The sequence below is a fragment of the Scardinius erythrophthalmus genome (assembly GCF_964197995.2).
Source record: "Scardinius erythrophthalmus genome assembly, chromosome: 19".
NCBI lineage: Eukaryota > Metazoa > Chordata > Actinopteri > Cypriniformes > Leuciscidae > Scardinius > Scardinius erythrophthalmus.
This window is the reverse complement of record NC_138239.1, coordinates 7,232,410-7,253,593: the sequence shown is the minus strand read 5'-3', so window position 1 is coordinate 7,253,593 and position 21,184 is coordinate 7,232,410. Positions and strand designations below refer to the sequence as shown.

The window sequence follows — 21,184 nt, the reverse complement described above, 5'->3', positions numbered from 1 at the left end:
GAGTTCAAGTCCCGGTTCGTCAAACTTTCTTGATACTATACTGTCCTATCATAATACAAGGCAAAAAAATATAAAAACTAATGCAAGTTAAGCTCCATCCACACACAAAAATAAAATCAGCATTTTTTAAGCCATTACAACAACACCTCTCATAATGGGAGTGGGGGAACGGATTCCGACAGCTGTTTTTTTTTTTTTTTTTGCCGTCGGATTCTGTTCCCCCCATTTTCTGACACACTGAGGTTCTAATATTTATCAAATTGATGCTGTTTAAGCTCCATCCACACACAGAATATAATAAGTGTATTTTAAGCCAATAGGCTACATCAACATCTCTCATCATTGGGGTGGGGGAACGGATTTCGACAGCTGAACTATTTGCCGTCGGATTCTGTTCCCCCTGTAAGGTTCTAAGATTTATCAAATTAAAGAAGATGACTCTCCTCAATAGCCTAGTGGTCAGTGCCTAATCAATGTCTTTTTTTTAGCTTTGGGCGACCCGAGTTCAAGACCCGGTTCGTCAAACTTTCTTGATACTATACTGTCCTATCATAATACAAGGCAAAAAAATATAAAAACTGATGCAAGTTAAGCTCCATCCACACACAAAAATAAAATCAGCATTTTTAAGCCATTACATCAACACCTCTCATAATGGGAGTGGGGGAACGGATTCCGACAGCTGTTTTTTTTTTTTTTTTTTGCCGTCGGATTCTGTTCCCCCCATTTTTCTGACACACTGAGGTTCTAATATTTATCAAATTGATGCTGTTTAAGCTCCATCCACACACAGAATATAATAAGTGTATTTTAAGCCAATAGGACATCAACATCTCTCATCATTGGGGTGGGGGAACGGATTTCGACAGCTGAACTATTTGCCGTCGGATTCTGTTCCCCCTGTGTTTATTACACAATAATTTTAATGTGTAAAATTAAAATCAAGAGCTATCTTTGAGCTTGTCTGTCATTGAAGAGCAACAGATGACTTATGCATGTTCGATACAGACTTTCTTCTTAAGACAAACATAATACACAGAAACTGTGCAATTTTGAAAGTTAACCAGTTGTAAGGAAACAATGCTTTGGATAAGATCATATTTTTTTCCCCACTAGGTAGCACACATGAGTTTGTTTTCAGGAAATCATCTACTCATCTACCTGGCAACTGAATTGTGGTGGAATTCTTAATTTAATAAACACAATAGAAACTAATCTTGATTTTTGCAATTAAATAAAACAAAACTGTAAAGAAATATAGCCTAATTTTAAAATAATTTAATTAAATGTAACTTAAGTTGTTAATTCATTTGTTTCATATGATTTTATTGTTGATATTTTGTCGTACTTATAACTTATTTTTGTATAAAACAAAATTTACATCGATTTCATTAAAGGTAATGTAATCAATTATTATACCAAAAGTCTTGACAGAAAAAAAAACAATTAATTATCCATAAAATGAATTCGTTTTTTATTTATTTATTTTTAAATAGAAGCGAGTTTTATATATCGAAAATGTATCGAATTTAAAAATGAATTTTATTTATTGTATTTAATTTATATATATATATATGTATTTAATTTTTATATACATATATATATATATATATATGGACGTTTTATAGGCCAATCACAAATATTGTACATCACCAATTTAGTATAGGGTAAGAATACGATATCCTGTAATCAAAGGCGCACATTTAACGAAGAGTGCGGCGCGCGCACGCACGCACACACAATATATAGCTTAAGCAAAATTCCGTACACACACACGCTCAAGAGCAAACACACCTTCACTCCCAAGCACACGGGAAAATGCCGAGAGCGCCGGATTCACGAAATCATCATCATCGTGTAAATTGCCCTGAGGTGAGTTCCCTGACCAAGAGGACTGCATGGCTCCAAGGACTCTTCACACGCCTCATTATAATCATTTACTTCTCTTATTTGAGACATACTGTGGCACATCCTCAGTGTTTGGACTACCGGCCACCTTTCAGACCCCCTTACCACCTTGAGTTTTGCAGGCACTATGAGAAATTTGGTTGCTGTGACCAAAAAACGGACAACAATATTGCAACGAGATACTGGGACATAATGGACCTGATTGGTGAAGAAGAATATGCAGTGTGCGGGGATTTGGTAAAAGATATTATGTGTCAGGTATGTCTGATATTCTGTGAACAATTATGATGACGTTTCAACTGTGTTAGGCTACTGATTTATTAACGTGGTTTTTGAAATGTTTGTCTTGTGTGTGTAAGAAAATATTAATAGGCTATAAGTTGCACCTGTTTAAATTATTGCTGCTCTTCCCAGTAGATATGCGGCTGCATACAGTTATACAGATGCAGAAATTTAGAGTAAATTATTTTATTAAGACAAGCGTAATTTTACTTGGCTACCATTTGGTTAGATAGCCTATGACAGCTTTTGAACAAACCCCCAAATCTAAATATTTTGTTTGTTGTACTTGCCCCCTCAGATTTTTGAGCTAAATATAATTTGAATGCAAAAATAATAATAATAAAATATTATAATTATAATATTTTTACATTTGATACGATCACACAGGTATGATTGGAACGTTCAGTTCGGCACGTTCAGCATCTGCTAAATTTATGCTTTCGCGCTTTGGCTGGTTTGAACCATAGACTGTAAAAAGGTTTGAACCAGAGACAGACGCAGTCACATATGTGTATTTTATGCTTCTGATATTTTAATGCATTAGCCTACTAACCAATTTTTTTTTTTTAGTTTGTAAAGTACACACTGTCTATAGAAGCGGCATTAATAGTCATCTATTCTTTTCCCAGTTCACCAACGATATACTTTCATGTCTTTTGAGAGAAGTTGATGAATTTAGCCACCACGTGTTGTAAAAGCAAAAGCAAAGTTAAGTAATTTTGATCCAAACCATCCAATTTGATTGTGCTTAAATTAAAGCAGCAACTTTTTTAGTGTTCAGATCAACTAACCTTTATAGATCTACTAAAATATAATTATAAAGGTATTTAAACAACAAAATACATTGTCTTACACATATTTGAGAATCGTAATATCAGATTTCATGATAGCCTATATATTTAACACGTGTCTGGGAATGTTTTGAATTAATGAAAATTAAATAAAACCAACACATCAGTAATACAGCCATTGTGGCAGCGGTGTCACGTGGCAAGCATGAGGCATCGCATGGAAATAATCACTGGCCAATCTATACAGATATGAATGATACCTCATATCAGGCTTTTTTTAAACGTGTACAGTTACCTTTCAAAAGCAATTTTACTTGTAATTTTCACTAGGGGATGAAAGAATTTCATTAACTTACAGTACGTTTAAAGTGGGACCCAAGTCATATTACAGGGTAGGAGTGCCAATCCTGTTCCAGGAGATATACCTTCCTGCTCCAAACCTAATTAAATACACCTGAACCAATTAAGCTCCTCGGGAATATTTGAAAACTACAATCAGGTGTGTTGGAACCAGTGTTGAAGACGAGACCAGCTCATTCGAGTCTGAGTCCAGGCCAATACCTGAAAAGGTTGAGTCAGAGAGAGTTAAGACCAAGACCAGAATTCAGACAGTGTAAATAGGCTTTCCTTTAGGGTAAACGAAGCCTGGTTTTGCATCAGTGTCACATGAACCTCTGTAGCATGTTCCAGAGACACGATGACACCGAGTCAAGACCAGGTCCAAATACGGCCCTGTTTTACACCTAGTATCAAGATGTGTTTTGGTCGATCTGATCACAAGTGGACAGCTCTAGATAGAGTTGTTAACGGGTTTAAAACGTTTTGAGCTTGTCCACTTTCGACCCCTTCCAGAGGTGGTCAAAAACGCTTTCGACCAGAATGCTTTCGTAGTGTAGATGCTCATGAGGTTGAAAGCGTTCAAACAGCCACAAAAACCGCCTACTGACCTAACTCATAAACAAGCGTGCTAGTCAGACGGGATTTAAACTTTGTCGGCTGAATTCCCAAATTTGGTTTGAGGATGAAAAACATACCAAGCACAATGTTCTCTCACCATTCTTTCTAACAAACACTCACAGCGTTCGGTGAGGTCTTGTGGCTTTCAGAGCAGAAACGAAAGCTGATGCTCTCCGTATGTTTTTCTGACGTCTTCGGGCGCGTTCATATGTAAATTGCACAAGCTTATTTTGTCCATAAGATCGAAAGAGCTGGAAAAAAAACATACATTTACATAGACCCTCCCTTCGAAGAAACCAGATCAGATGTGGTCCAAAAGTGGACAAAAGAGACAGGAATGTTTCTCCCTTGTCTACTTGTGATCCGTTCGACCAAAATGCATCTTAATACCAGGTGTAAACAGTGCCTGAGTTGGTATAGCTGGTCCACCTGCACTTTTGCTTCCCATGCTGGGGGTCAACAACCAGCATCCCATGCTGGTCACAGCATGCAAAACCTACCTTATGCTGGTAACTAACAATGCTGGATTTTTCAGCAGGCTCAAGATGGACTCAAATCTGGTCTTACAAAACTGGTTGGAACTGAACTCTTGGATTGGGCACCCGTTATAAAGACTTGTGGGTGGGCTCTTTTGAGTGGGCCAGTATAAGCTTCAGAAAAGGTCAAAAGTCTAGTTGTCTTTTCTTACTTGTATTGCTCTTTTGCAGGAGTGTTCTCCTTACGCAGCACACTTGTTTGATGCTGAAGACCCGTACACTCCAGTGCGCCACCTACCAGGACTGTGCTTCACTTACTGCTCAGACTTTCACAGCAAGTGCCATTCTGTGGTGAAGTACCTAACCAACAGCCGGACCCTGCTGGAGACGTGTGAGAAAGACCGCTCGCATTTCTGTAACCTCATTAACCTCCCTGACCAGGACTACTGCTACCCCAATGTCCTGAAGAACAATAACCTGTATAGCAATCTGGGCAAAGTGGTGGAGGACCCCAGAGGCTGCCTGCAGCTGTGCCTGACAGAAGTGGCCAATGGGCTGAGGAACCCCGTGCTGATGCTCCACAGTGGAGATGACACCCACCGCATGTTCGTGGCAGAGCAGATAGGCTTTGTATGGGTGTATCTGAGAGATGGCAGCCGCTTAGAGCAGCCCTTCTTGGACATCAGCGGGGAGGTGTTGACCACACCGTGGTTGGGAGATGAAAGAGGTTTCCTGGGTCTCGCCTTCCATCCCAAGTACAGAAACAATGGCCGCTTCTTCATCTACTACTCCATTCTGATCAACGGCAAACTGGAGAAAGTTCGCATCAGCGAAATGAAGGTCTCAGCTCATGACATGAACATGGCAGACCCCCACTCAGAGAGGTTAATAGGTTTGATCCATGTTGTCATGCATATGCTATTATTGAATATGAAATGGTTCTCTCAAAAATACGCAATCTTTTTTTTTTAACCCAAGTTGTTTAAAATCCACACAGTTACTCTGTGCATATATTCCTATAGTCAAGTTCTCAAAAGGCACATAAAGTGCTTTAGATTTCAAACTATCATAAATTGATGCGCCCCGTTAAGCTGCATGTTAATGACATCAAACCTCATTGGTTCTCTCGTGCCTCATGACCAAATGTCATTGAAGTCAAAACCGACGTCATTGTTTTTGAAAACAGACAGTCACTATAACTGGCGTTGTGTAGAAAAGAACTGCAAGACATTTTTAAAAAATTATATTTTCTTTCTGTTCCAAAGAAAAAAATAACAGAATACAGGTTTGGAATGACATAAGGGAGTAAGTAATGACAAATTTCGTTTTTGTGTTAACTATCCCTTTAAGTTGACAGTACATTGGAAATAGTAGGCTACTTTATATTTATCTTCCTTACATTTTAATCTGTTTTAAATCTGTCTTTACAGAGTTCTTCTTGAGATTGAGGAGCCTGCAGCAAACCACAATGGTGGGCAGCTTCTGTTTGGTCTAGATGGATATCTATACATATTCACAGGAGACGGTGGAAAAGCAGGAGACCCTTTTGGGAAGTTTGGAAATTCTCAAAACAGGTGAGGACAGTTTTGAAACATTTAATAATAATTAGTGTAGAGTTAATATTATGAATGTCACAAATCATGCTTAGTGCTTTGAAAAAAACTCTTTCCAGTACCTCCCTCTTGGACACGTTATCATAAAAGCTTTGTTATTCAAATATGTTTCAGATCAGCATTGTTAGGAAAAGCGCTTCGGATTGATGTGGATGGTAGCAGTTTAGATGGAAAGCCCTATAAGATTCCTCCTGACAATCCCTTTCTTGGAGAGCCTGATGCAAAGCCAGAGGTCTATGCCTATGGTGTGAGGAATATGTGGCGCTGCTCAGTGGATCGAGGCGATCCGCTCACCCGTTATGGCAGAGGGAGAATCTTCTGTGGCGATGTGGGTCAGAATCGATATGAGGAGGTTGACATCATTGTGAAGGGAGGAAACTATGGATGGAGGGCCAAAGAAGGCTTTGAATGCTTTGATATGAAACTGTGCCAGAACTCTTCTCTAGGTGAGCTGGACCGTAGAATAACCACACACACATTTGGGTCAGAGAAAATGACAAATCAAACAGAGCATTCCAAGATTTTTTACTGCTCAATTTATGAAACTGGTCACTGAAGAACTTCATACCACAGGCCTGTCCATAAATTTTTGATCCTGATTTCTGGAAATGGTGAAGTTTTCCAAACATTTAAAAAAAATAGTTAACTCAAAAAAATTAGATTTACTTACCCCCATGTCATTCCGACACTAATACTATTTTCAGTTCCATGGAATCCTTAAGATATTAAGCAGAATGTCTGAGCCTGTTTTCCGTACAAGGAAAGTGTATGGTGATTTATACTGCCAAATTCTCATAAGAATTTACAGAGTTACAGAGATCTCAAAATAAATGTAATTAAATTTTAATAGCTTTACACATGTTGATGCTTCCCATTTTAGACATCTTAAGTGGTTACCTAATACCTATAGAAAGCAGAGTTGTGCACTTTAAATTAAAGATGGTACACAAGATAATTAATAAAAGAGCTCCATCATTTTAAAATGCATTTTTCTAGGGTAAGTGAGAAACACTGTTATAATACTAGGCAGAGTCTAATGGATATTACATTATGTTGTTTCAAAACAATGTACGGTCGAAGGTCTTTTGAATACTCAGGGTAATAAGTTGCCTCTAGATGTAAAGAGTATGTTAAATATGGTTGGTTTTAGTGTGAGAGTTAAAAGTTGGCTATTAGAAAAGTTGTTTTAGTAATTCATTTGTGTTAATGTTTTTGGGTGGATGCTTAAGTGTGTTGTATATTTTGTAGGGCTGGGGGAATTAACGCGTTAATCTTTGCGATTAATTTGAAATGTTTAACGCGTTAAAAAAAATTAACGCATTTAACGCAGCACACTTTTTTTTGCCTCGTTTTAATGATTTCCTGTTGCGGCTGCTATTGAAAAGGCCGTCCCGCCCCTCCGTGTTCGGCGATCACGTTTCATTCTCGCGCAGCTTTCATGAGCTGGTCTTTTCCGCTCCGTGTGTGCGCCGCGCTGTGTTCCGCGTGTGTGTGTGTCGGCGCGCTCTGTCGTTAACGGCCCAGCGGCGCGTCCTCCGTATCGTGTGTGTGTGTGTGTGTGTGTCGGCGGCTCTAACGGCCTAGCGGCGCGCTCTCCGTTCCGTGTATGTGTGTGTGTCACGTGTGTGTGTGTGTGTGTGTGTGTGTGTGTGTGTGTGTCGGCGGCTCTGTCGACAACGGCCCAAACGCTTCAATCATGTACCGAGCACTGGAAAAGTAAAGTCCACTCAAATAACGTGAAATTCTGTTTGCTGAGCTGGTATAGCCATGCTGGGCAGCAATGGTAAAATTACCTGCTCTGATTACATGCTCTGGTAATAATAGCTTTGTAGGACTATATTTTATTTTGATAATTAGTTAAAAAAAAAAAAAATCTGTTAAATCGATTATGTTGATTGATTATTGAAAAAAAAAATATTGATATTGATGTTTAATATAGGGCTATTTTCTGTTCCTTTTTTTCCCTGTGTTGTTTAATTAGGTGATTCTGAGTTAAAAGGGATAGTTCACTTTAAAATTAAAATTATGTCATCACTCACCCTCATGTTGTTTTAAACCTGTATGAATTTCTTTCTTCTGCTGAACACAAAGGAAGATATTTAGAAGAATGTCAGTAATCAGACAGTTTCTGGGTCCCATTGTCTTCCATAGTAGGACAAATATATACTATGGAAGTCAATGGTACCAGAAACTGTCTGGTTACTGACATTCTTCTAAATATCTTCCTTTGTGTTCAGCAGAAGAAAGAAATTCATACAGGTTTAAAACAACATGAGGGTGAGTGATGACAGAATTTTAATTTTAAAGTGAACTATTCCTTTAAATATTGACGATTACAAGCTTGGGGGAAACGCAATTAATTGCAATTAATTACAGAAATTGTGCAATTAATTAGTTTTTTTTTTTTAATCGATTCCCAGCCCTAATATTTTGGTAATGTGTGTTCTTATTGTAGTGTTGTAAGTATAACAGTATGCAGTGCCAAGAGTGAAGTTGTGCTTTACATCAAGGACCACAATGGAAACAAGTTTTTTTAAACTTTGTTGTGTTATACTTGACAAATTAGTGTATTTTTTGACTATTATTTTTGTCTAATAAATCAAATCAAATAAATAAGGTCAAAAAAGGCCCAGAGAAAAAAAAATAAGTATCAAAAGCCCCTAATATTCAGAATAGTGGTAAATTAAATGGGATTTACAATGACAGATTCTCAAACTAGTCCCTCTGTCTTGAATTTTGTCTTCTGAAGTCCTATGAAAGACTTGTGTGAGAAAAAAATTTGTCATTTACTAATATGCATAGCTTTCAAATCTCATTTGCTAACTTACTAAATTGCAATGGACACATTGCACACAAAAAAAACAATGGTCTTTGGTGAAAATCAGGTCTAATAGTGCAATGAGCCTAAAAGCAGCTTGCAGCGGTGGAGAGAATTTTCATTGAATAATTGCTTATATTTTTGTACTCCTCAGACAACGTTAATGTAAAGCTATAGGAAGACTTGGAATATAACCCACAAGTTGCATGGACCACATTTATGATGTTTTTTTTAGGGCTTAGCAGTACAAATAACCATTCTTGTGCAAAGCAGGTCAGACATAGTCCCAGTCCAAGACTTAAATGCATGTTTGAGCTGTGTTAATTGAGGCAGCTTGCAATGGCATATCTTAAAACATTTCACTGCCATTGTTTTGTTTTAAGATGCACACCAGTAATGTTTTTTTAAGGCATGATTATAAAAGCTTATGTCCTAATTAAACTAAGGCCTACTCCTGGCTTAATCCAAGCCTTGTCTGTGAAACCAGGCCTTTGTATTTTATGAAAGAAATACAATTCAGGATCAAAGCAACACAAAAGGTGAGAAAATTATCACAGAATATTCTAGAATGAAACGTAATGAAGCATAATAACTTGAGTAAAGTAAAAATATGACAAGGTCTGTGTCAAATTAAATAATGAACAAATTCTCATTTCTTTACACATTGTTTTAATGGCAAAACCTGCTATAATCCACCTACGTGTTTTTTGTTTGTTTTTTAATAGATGACATTCTTCCAATATTTGCCTATGGACACCATGTTGGGAAATCCGTAACAGGAGGTTATGTGTATAGAGGATGCGAATCACCCAACCTCAATGGTCTTTATATTTTTGGAGACTTTATGAGTGGGTAAGGACCAACGCTCGTTCAGTATTGCAACAGCTTAAAAACTTTATGCATAATCAACTTTCAATTCGATTTTCTAGAAAATAACTATAAAGTTACAGCACATGAGAGTCATTTTGGGTAATTCGGTCACTACTTTTTGTCTGGGAGAGATGACAATTCAAGCCTTTTGTTCTTATTCAGACAACTAATGGCTCTGGAGGAGGAGAAGAAAACTGGGAGTTGGAAGGAAAAGAATGTGTGCATGGGAGACACTACAACCTGCTCTTTTCCTGGGCTTATAAATCATCACCACAAGTTCATCATCTCATTTGCTGAGGATGAAGCAGGTAGGTTTGTGCACAGTTCTGTAAAGGTGTAATATGAATATTAAAGCAATAATATGGCTTAAAATCATTCATACAATATGTTTGTTTTTGCTTTTTCTGAAGGAGAGCTTTATTTTCTAGCAACCTCCTACCCAAGTGCAATGTCTCCTTTTGGCACACTTTACAAATTCGTGGATCCATCCAGGTATGTATATTTTGATACATATTGTCAACTTACACTGATTCTCTATATAATATGCAGGCAGTACAGTAAGTGAAGAAATAAACTGTCAAAATAAATCTTTGAGCAATGTCTATATAACCAATCATATAGACAGATTGGGTAAATTCCCAATTATAAGAGTACTAAAAATGTAACGGATAACTCTCAGTTAAGACATCATGCTGGGAAACAAAAGGACGGGACGTGTCAGTTTAAGCATCATGTGGTCTATATTCCTTTGGAATCTTGGAATCTGTGGCGCATGCTTTCACCAGATGGTTTCAATCCAAACTTCTGGAAATCTGCTATCATCTATCTATCTATCTATCACGGATCATAACTCAATGATTTGTTCATGCTATTTTGTAAAATAGGGGGTCTGATGTGTGTTTAATTTATTATTTTATTTTGTCTCTAAATAAAATGAATCTAGTAAAGGATAAATAACTGACAAATTTATTTTTAAAGATCGAAATGACTGTAAACAACCAAACATAAGCTGTTTGATGTTTTAAATAATTAACTGATGGAAAATATCAAGAAAATAATCCTGCTGGAACCAGCAAGACTACAGGAGATTAATCGGCACATCTGAAATCAATCTCACAAATAGCAATACCATACATTAATCCCAGATGTTCCATATTCTTTATCCCTCTTTAAATAGCCAAGTGAAAAAAAATTGATTCATTACTAATAGGAGCAGTTGGAGGTCATTGTCGTCTCACAAACACAACCCTGTGTATCAGTTTGTGTTCAAAAATGATGATGCAATTTAAAATGTCTTTTTTACCTCACGGCACTAAAGGAGGCCTACATTTTTTAAGGTTAATGGGTGTTAATTTTCTCTGCATTCCCTCTGTCTGTCTTGGATTTACAGGAGAGCACCTCCAGGAAAATGCAAAAACAAGCCACTTCCAGTAAAGGTCAGAGGGAAGAAAGTGCCATTTACACCAAGAGAATGTAAGAATCTATCCATCTTTATTGTAGGTTATACAGTGCTGCTTGAAAGTTTGTGAACCCCTTGCAGAATCTGTGAAAAATGTTAATCATTTTAACAAAATAAGAGGGATCATACAAAATGCATGCTACTTTGTATTTAGTGCTGTCCTGAATAAGATATTTTACATAAAAGATGTTCACAAGACAAAAAATAGCTGATTTTATAAAAATGACCCCATTGAAAAGTTAATGAACCTTTGGAATACTTGGATTCGTTGGACCTTGTTACTTGGATGATCCACGACTGTTTTTTTGTTTGTTTTTTTGTGATGGTTGTTCTTGAGTTCCTTGTTTGTCCTGAGCAGTTAAGCTGCCTAATGTTCTTCAGAATAGAATATTCCTGCATATTCTTAAGGTTTCCAGCATCTTTTGCATATTTGAACCCTTTCCAGCAGTGACTGTATGATTTTGAGATCCATCTTTTCACACTTAGGGACTCAAACACAAAGATTAAAAAAGGTTCAAGCACTCACTGATGCTCCAAAAGGAAACAAGATGCATTAAGAGCATTTTTTTTTTTTTTTTTTTTTACAAATTCTTCAATGGGTCACAAACTTTCAAGCAGCACTCTTTATTATAAATGTATTATTTCAACTTCAAACATTCCTGGTTAAGATTGCCAGTGTTATGTAACAGAACTGCTTAAAGACTCAGACATGTATAAATATACAGTTTTTTTTTTTTTTAGTGACTGTGCTTGGCATAAGTGAAACACCTACAAGATCTCCACTGGAAAAGATCATACTCCCCACTAAACCACCGGGCACGCGCCAGCCCACAATGGCCAAACCCTCCACATCTGCACCAAAGAAAGAAAAACTGGGCCAAACCACAACGGCAAAGTTGCGCAAAGACAAGCCCAAGAAAACAACTCAACCAAAGGAGAAGCAAATCAATGTAAGCACAAAAACACTAAAGAAAGCTCCGCATCCTCAGAAGAAGACAATGTTACGAACCAAAAAAGTCACAGGAAAGCCCTCTCACAATCCCAAGCTGTCCATAAAAGGAGCCCCGGAAAGAAAGAAAACCAAACCGCTCAAACCAACGAAACCAAAAGAGGCGACAAAGCCGAATGTCTGGCTACAGAAGGCTAAAAAGACTGGAAAAGAGGTGAAGAAACCTGTGAAGAGCAAACCTAAGGCGACTGTTTCTAAAAAGAATCCAGACGGCAGCAAAAAGACTAAAAATAGCCCTCTGGCAAAAAAGAGAAAACTGTTTAAATAAGCCATGTGCGTGGTGTAGTAATTAGATGGTAGTAATGTAGTGCAGTAATAAGAACTCAAACAATGTATCAATGAAATAGCAGCTCTGAGGTCAGCAAGATGTGTGATGTGAGAGACCAAAGAAAAAACCACAACAGTCGTGTGCCAACAGTTGATTTTGTTTAGCATGCATTACATGAGCATTCTTCAAATGTTGATCTTTATTTTTGGAATGTGGTTAAGTAATTAGTTCGGGGCGATGATCTTTAGTTTAGATCAAAACTACAATTATAAGGAGAAATTCTAAATAAAAACACAAGAATGCTTTGGAAAGTCTTTCTTAAACATAACTCTTTGAAGCTAAAATACATTGTATGGTAAAATGTGATAATTTTATGACATACCTAAGAAAGTCCAAAATTTTTCAAATGTAAAACCAAAGTGGCATTGCTTTGCCTTTAATAGACACAGACAGACGGCAAACTTATGTACCACGCATGATACGTTTTTTGGGGGTGTAAGTAAAAATAGTTCTTTCAATAAAGTGTTTTGGCTTATTTACAGTAAAATTCCGTTTAATGCAGATCCAAACCAAGTCTGTATGAGGGTGTAAATTAAGGATTACTTGCTACACCCTTGGTGTTTGAAGTACTAGTTCCATCTGAAAAATAATCCCAGACTTATAGGAGGACCACTATTGCTGAACATGTAAAAAAAGATGTCTTAAAAATGGAAATCACAGATTTTGCAATGTGACTTTTAATGAGTTAAACTTTTAAATTATGCAAGTTAGTCATTATATATGCATACAAGTATGCACACTTTGATACAAGTATGTTACTTTTGCTAACTGTTATTTCACAAAACAATTAATAAAACACTTTTAATGAAACATGTTTTGTTTTGTGTGTTTTTTTTTATTGATCAAGTGCCAAGTAAAAAAGATTTTCATAATAATTGCACTTTCTGCAGCATTAAATAAAAACGGGTCAAGGAAAAAAACTATTTCTCATAAAATTTTACCCCGGCAGCAGAGTCATTACTGTGAAGTCTGTCAAAAACTCCAAACAGAGCATAATGTAGATGACCTGCCATAATTTAACTGACAACATCCAGCCAAAGCAAAGGCCAATCCATCATTCAAGATCCTAATAACCTCCCCTTCCTTCCATTCCCTTCCTCACACCTGGACAGAACTATGCACCTTACATATTTGAATAGATAATGCACTTCTATGCACCTTATTTTGCAACGCGAGTTACAGCTATTTTTTGTGCATTTGCAAGACTTCTGATTTATTAGCTGATAGGCCTACAGGTAAAAAGAAATCTAAGAAAAAAAAATGCAGTGAATGGTCAAACTATTTGTGCTATAAACCAGTGTTTATAACTACAACAATACATACAAATAATATGAGTTTGCCATATCAAGCAGTTTTTGTACAGAGCCTCACAAATGATCGCACCTGCTCTTTCATCAAAAATAAGGTGGATATAAATGCACAAATTTACTGAGATATTTTTGCAGTGTTTGTAAGGTATTGTGCTGCATTTAATGGTCTTTGCATGTGTAAGATATCACGTTAATTATAAGAATTCAACTGTGATGGGATGTTGGAATGTTGCAAGGGGATTATCATATTTGGGTCCTTGGCATCAAAATGTTTTAAACCCTGTGATTATCAACTGTAATGAATGAATTTGATATTAAATCTGTAAAATAAAATCTTTATTAATTTTATTGCCTATTATTTTGGTTGTTTTTCACACTAAATTGTCCATAAGTTTGGCCAAATTGGTTAAAATAAAATAGGCAAATACTTCAAAACAAACACTCACCCACCACTTTATAGGTTCACCTTGTTAGTACCAGGTTAGATCGCTTTTGCCTTCAGAACTGCTGTAATTCTTCATGGCACAGATTCAACAAGGTGCTGGAAACATTCCTCAGAGATTTGGTCCATATTGACATGAGAGCATCACACAGTCGCTACAGATTTGCCGGTTGCACATCGATGATGCGAATCTCCTGTTCCTCCACATCCTAAATGTGCTCTATTGGATTGAGATCTGGTGACTGGAGGCCGTTTAAGTTTAGTGAACTCATTGACATGTTCAAGAAACCAGTTTGAGATGATTTGAGCTTTGTGACATGGTGTGTTATCCTTCTGGAAGTAGCCATCAGAAGATGGGAACAATGGTCATAAAGGGATGGACAAGGTCAGCAACAATACTCTTAGGTAGGCTGTGGCGTTTAAACGATGCTCAGTTGGTACTAAGTTCTCCAAAGAGTGCCAAGAAAATATCTAACACAACATTACAGCACCAGCCTGAACCGTTGATACAAGGCAGGATGGATCCATGCTTTCATGTTGTTTACACCAAATTCTGACCCGACCATCTTGGTGCAGCAGAAATCGAGATTCATCAGACCAAGCAACGTTTTTCCAACCTTCTTTAGTTCAATTTTAGTAATCTCACATGAATTGTAGCCTCAGTTTCCTGTTCTTATCTGACAGGAGTGTCACCGGTGTGTCTTCTGCTGCTGAAGTCCCTCTGCTTCAAGTTTGGACGTGTTGTGTGTTCAGAGATTGTTGTGTGTTCAGAGATGCTCTTCTGCAGATCTCAGCTGTAGCGAGTGCTTATTTGAGTCATTTCCTTTCTATCAGCTAAACCAGTCTGGCCATTCTCCTCTGACCTCTGACATCAACAAGACATTTTCACCCACAGAACTGCTGCTCATTGAATATTTACTCTTTTTCTGATCATTCTCTGTAAACTCTAGAGATTGTGTGTGAAAATCCCAGTAGATCAGCAGTTTCTGAAATACTCAGACCAGCCCGTCTGGCACCAACAACCATGCACGTTTAAACTCACTTATATCCCCTTTCTTCCCCATTCTGATGCTCAGATTGAACTTCAGCGGATCGCCTTGACCATGTACCAAATGCATTGAGTTGGTGCCATCATGTGATTGGCTGACCAGATATTTGCGTAAATGAGTTGATCAGGTGTACCTAATAAAGTGGCTAGTGAATGTATAAAGGTTGATTGTGTTCATTTTTAAATAAACTGGCATGCTGATGATGAGTGATCTGGCTGTGATACAACAGGATCACAAACAATATTTTTTTTAAAAATAAGCTTTGTCAGGGCTTGTCTTTTGCAGTTAAACTATACACAAACTTCATGCTGACAGAACCTAACTTTGCTAAGTCTGCTAAATCTTTACTTGAAAGGCTCTGTAGTGCTCTCACCCACAGAGCTTTACTGTATGCTGTAATTAAAGCACAGGTTATGGGCATACCATTACAAAAGTTTCAGAAGACATGCTAGAACTAGATTATTTGTATCACGACAAGCTGAAACTAATAACTGGGTTTCTCTAAGCCACTGCAGTACATATTTGTTTGGCAGAAATCCTAAGGACTTCTCTAGGAGATTGCCTAAAGGTGATGATTTGTCGGACTGGTGAAAACATCACTAAGGTTCCCTTTTATCCAAAAAAAAAAAGGTCTTCAGCACACTAGAAAATATTTTCACTTGGTTCTCTGCTTCTCTATTGTCTTTTTTCCGTTTAGGGTCTTTTTATTTCTAACTCCAAGATCATGTTTTTAACATCTATTTTGATTAGGTTGAGTCTTGAGGTATACTTATATTTTGTTGTTTCTTCATCTTTATCATAATCTTAAAGGATTAGTTCACTTCAAAATGAAAATTCTGTCGTCATTTACTCACCCTCTCAAGTTGTTTCAAACCTGTATGCGTCTCTTTCTTCTGTTGAACACAAAAGATGATATTTTGAATAATGTTGGTAACCAGACAGTTGATGGACACAACCTTTATACATTTACCAGCCACTTTATTAGGTACACCTGTTCAACTCATTTACGCAAATATCTGGTCAGCCAATCACATGGCACCAACTCAGTGCATTTGGTACATGGTCAAGACGATCCGCTGAAGTTCAATCTGAGCATCAGAATGGGGAAGAAAAGGGACATAATTGAGTTTAAATGTGGCATGGTTGTTGGTGCCAGACGGCCTGGTCTGAGTATTTCAGAAACTGCTGATCTACTGGGATTTTCACACACAACCATCTCTAGAGTTTACAGAGAATGATCAGAAAAAGAGTAAATATTCAATGAGCGGCAGTTCTGTGGGTGAAAATGTCTTGATGATGCCAGAGGTCAGAGGAGAATGGCCACCCATATGGAAAAGGTTTGCTAAAAATTCTGATTCTTATGTTCCAACAGAATATTGTAAGGGACATATATGCTGCAAAAACCACATATATAAATTGCATAATATTAATGTATTTTTAATCATATTATGTCATATATGTCCTACATACAACTGTAGCCATATAGATTTTCATGATGTAAAAACATAGGGAAATAATGCTAATTTAATATAAATATCCAGCATGGACGTGTATAAAACACAGTGCAGTTTACCAGTCAGTATAAGGCTGTACTTCACTCATGCTTGTTCTTATCTTGTCCTAAGTCGAGCCCATGCCTGTAGTCAATCATGGTTATATACTGTATAATCAGCCTTAGATGAAACACAACATTTAAACTACACACACAAGCACACATTTTAATTACAAAATTATTTATTAGAGTGTGTTCTACAAGATACAGTTGCATATTTCACATATCAATAGATTTCATTTTAAATCCTGCATCACCAGATTTCATTTTCATTTGTGACAATTTCTCTAAACTTTATCACTGCACTACTATGGTATACAACAGTTCTATTCTTAACCTACAAACATAAAACTTTCCTAAATGTCGAAGTGATTCTTATGCGTATCACTCTATCACTCGGTCTAAACTTTCTGGTGTCATTGACTTCCATAGTAGGAAAAAAATATACTATGAAAGTCAATGAGACCAGAAACTGTCTGGTTACTGACATTCTTCTAAATATCTTCAATTCTGTTCAGCAGAAGAAAGAAATTCATACAGGATTGAAACAACATGAGGGTGAGTGTATGATGACAGAATTTTCATTTTAAAGTGGAGTATCCCTTTAAAAATTTGCCAACTGCATATAAGTGAATCAGATGTTGGTCATCAAACATGAAATCTGTATGAAACACATAAACAAATGACACAAAATGTGTATAAATTCTATATGACTTTAATTTGACTAGCATATGATTCAATATAAGCACTTTATATTTATATATGAATTTTATATGAGTTTTATATATTTCTACTAATACCATACACATTTGCATACTTTTGTCATGTAAAACTCATACAAGTCTTTTAACAGTGTTCATATATATAACCCAAAAATCCCCTACAAGTTGTATGTGTGCTATTTAGTATGAAATGGGCCTTAATCGGTCTGATTTTGTATAGGACATGTATTGGCCTTATATGAAACACAGAAGGTAATTCTGGCCGATTTAAGTAAGGAAGATATATGGTTGCTGTATGATCCATGCAGGTTTTTTTTCATATGGGCAGACTGGTTCGAGCTCACTTTCATAGTAGGTTTTTTCCTACTACAGAAGTTAATGGGGTCCATAACTGTCTGGTTACCAACATTCTTCAAAATATCTTCCTTTGTGTTCAGCAGAATAAAGAAATTCATAGGTTTGAAACAACTTGAGGGTGAGTAATGACAGAATTTTCATTTTGAAGTGAACTATTCCTTTAAAGTGTTTATTGCACAAGTTCAGATAATGTGCACTTGTCTACACTCAACAAGGCCAATGATGCCTACAAGGACTGCTAATTCATGAACCCCGACAAATATCATACTTGCATACCCGTTTCTTGACCCCATACAGTTTGAGGCTGATTCAGAAGAAACGTATTTGAAGCAACTAGTTTGACTTCCCATTGTGTGGATAAAAAACACTGAGACGTTTCTCAAAATATCTTAGTTCTGCAGATAAAAGAAAGTCATGCAGGTTTAAAATGGCATGACACTGAAGAATCTGTGTAGAAGACTGAGACTTTCACTCAAATTGCTAATTAATTCAACAAACAACAAAGAAATGGCAATTACCACAAGCAGAAAAAACTTGAATAGTACTTTCTTACAAAACTTACTCCAATAACTTGTTTTATTTACACATTTGAAAAATCATGTTTATAATGACTTATAATTATAATCTTTGCATTTTTTTTTCTGTCAAATGTTGTTTGCATATAATCTGTTACACTAAAACATATATAGACAGTTAACAGCAATGACAGCAATGCCCTGCAGTGTGACAAGCTATACTTACTATAAAACAACTTTAAACAAGCTCTTACCCATGAGGGTACCACAATCCCATGAATTCAAATTCAACTAAAAACGCCAGACAGACAGAGAGAACATCCATGCAAAACATGTTTTTGTTGCCTGAAAGACAACAAAAGACCCATGTCACTCTGTCTATGTCTGTAATTACTTACCCTCTAGCAGACACTTTTCACCGCAGGTGTCTTACAGTACACTAATTGCCGGGACTATTCACGTAAAGCAACCTGAAAGATTGAAGTTGCTAAAATTAAAGGGGCTCGGGACACCTTTAATATGGGTGGGTCCCCTCTCCCCCGGGCCCTTAGTGGGCCTCTTTGATCACAGGGCCTGAGACAGCATTCCCGCTTATGGGGACAGTTCTGCCTGGTTAAGCTCCTGGCTCATGGAAACAATGATGATGGAAGAGGATTTTTGATTTCAGATTTACTTAATCTTTAAGAGAACTGTAGAGATCTAGTAACTCATAAAGGGTGACACAGTGGCTCAACGGTTAGCACTGTCGCCTCACAGCAAGGAGGTTTGGTTTTGAGTCCCGTATATGAGCCAGGAGGCTTTTCTGTATGGAGCTCCGGTTTCCCCAAAAAACACGCATTATAGGTGAAATGGAGACACAAAATTGTCCGTAGGTGTGAGTGTGTCCCAAGCCATGTAATGTGGAGGGTTGGGGAAAGACCTGGCGAACTACCCCAGAAAAATTATTGCCAAAAAAAATTCATGCACAGTCTTTTGCATATTGCAAAAAATGGCCCATAAACTCACCAAGAGTTGGATATGACTGAAATGGTTAATGAATGAGTTACTCATATAAATGGACACCACAAAACGAAAGAGGAGAAAAATGCTTCAAGAATTGAGTAAAGCCGAAATGCTATTGTCATTATCCTGCTCACCGAGTTTGTCATCTTAGTGAGATATTTCACATAGATGTGCTAGCCTTCCGACAGGAAGAAAATTATTAACTCTCTTTCCCAGTTAAGAGGAGCCCGTTTACTGAATGAGCGACAAACGTGCTGGCAGGAGACATATGCCCTGGTTATGAGATTCTTAAGCTTGGAAAAATGGATTTAGCAAGAATTACATTTACAAATGCAAAACAATATGATACAATAACCCATGCAAATATACTTATTCAATAAAGAATCAATATCACATGATTTTTCCTTTTATTTTATGATATCTGCATTTTCACTTTATCTTTCTCTACCATGGAAACTGTGTATATATTTTTATCATTTATTATATAAATAATCATTACAATATATATATATATATATATATATATATATATATATATATATATATATATATATATATATATATATATATATATATATATATATTGTAATGATTATTTCAAGTTACATCTGTTTTAATTTATATTAAAGGGGCTATATGTAGAATTCAGAAAAAGCCTTGTTATTAGCGACACCGGTGGCCATTAAGTGAACTGCAGCCAGCAACTTATTTCTCGAGCTCACACACTTGCACACGTAACTTATAAGAGAATGAAGGTGATTATATGCCCCAAATTACTCACGGCAAAGTTCTTTTTCGTTCTTCGCTTAGAAAGAAGTTGGAAATACCTTTGCAGCAATATACATTTTAACGAACATCTCGACATCATCCACACTGCTGTTTAGAGCAATATCTAAATATGTGCTGCGTGCTTTCCTCTCAATAACAAAATAAACACCCAGCAAAAATGACGGTTGAGAAAACAGCAGTTAAGAAAGCATCTTAAGCATAGTTTCTCCAAAAATTTAATTTACTCACTCTATGTTCCAAACTTGTATGACTTTCTTCTGTGCAACATAAAAAGAAGATATTTCAAGAAATATCTCTTTTTTTTTATACAATCCAACATTCTTCAAAATATCTTCTGACAATTTTCATTTTTGGGTGAACTATTTTAAGCTGAAAAACTATTAAGTGACAAACAAAGTTAGTTAAACAGCCACTGGGAGCCAGTTGTTGGACCAAAGAGAGAAGGTAGTGTGAGAATATTGGGTCACAGACAGAATCTAATGCTGCATTCCAGACAGCTCAGAATATGGATTTGTCCCACCTCCTACTTGGAAATAGGGACTTTAAACAACAGCTGCGAATGGAACGGCTACGGCGACCGGAAGTATGCTGTCACGCCGCTGTAGCCAAGAACGTAAAAATCAGTAAGCAACCGTAAACAGGACGGTGTAACGCGGCATTCAGTCATTTATTAAGATACAAAAAATGCCATTTAAAAAAGCGAGAGAAGGATTGCTTTTGGCATTAAATGACAATCTATTGTCAGAATAAGTTTTTATTGTTTGATGTAAATAAGTCTAAAAACCTAGATTTACCATGTATGCCTTTTAACCTTGATTACATGGAGGAAAACGAATGCTTAAATTAATTTCATGTCGGAAAATGTGACCCACCAATTGTGTTAGATGTTCTCAGGATTCCCAATGAGATTGTTTGTGATCAGAGAAGTGTAGTGG

The 21,184-nt window shown here is 36.8% G+C and overlaps 1 protein-coding gene across 1 annotated transcript; it reads left to right on the top strand.

Moving 5' to 3' along the window:
• Positions 1–1,778: 1,778 nt before the first annotated feature.
• hhipl2 (HHIP-like 2) lies at positions 1,779–13,318 on the top strand. Its single transcript, XM_081394056.1, has 9 exons — positions 1,779–2,166; positions 4,646–5,298; positions 5,845–5,988; positions 6,142–6,473; positions 9,571–9,697; positions 9,878–10,023; positions 10,126–10,207; positions 11,106–11,188; positions 11,916–13,318. The coding sequence occupies exons 1-9, from the start codon at positions 1,819–1,821 to the stop codon at positions 12,449–12,451; spliced, it is 2,451 nt and encodes an 816-aa protein (XP_081250182.1). The 5' UTR covers positions 1,779–1,818; the 3' UTR covers positions 12,452–13,318.
• Positions 13,319–21,184: the final 7,866 nt, after the last annotated feature.

Bases quoted from the DNA above. Each gene is read 5' to 3' on its own strand.
- hhipl2 (XM_081394056.1), top strand. From the start codon at position 1,819: ATGCCGAGAGCGCCGGATTCACGAAATCATCATCATCGTGTAAATTGC. The intron at 10,024-10,125 runs GTAGGTTTGTGC...CTTTTTCTGAAG, and splicing joins ATTTGCTGAGGATGAAGCAG to GAGAGCTTTATTTTCTAGCA. The intron at 11,189-11,915 runs GTAAGAATCTAT...TTTTTTTTTTAG, and splicing joins GCCATTTACACCAAGAGAAT to TGACTGTGCTTGGCATAAGT.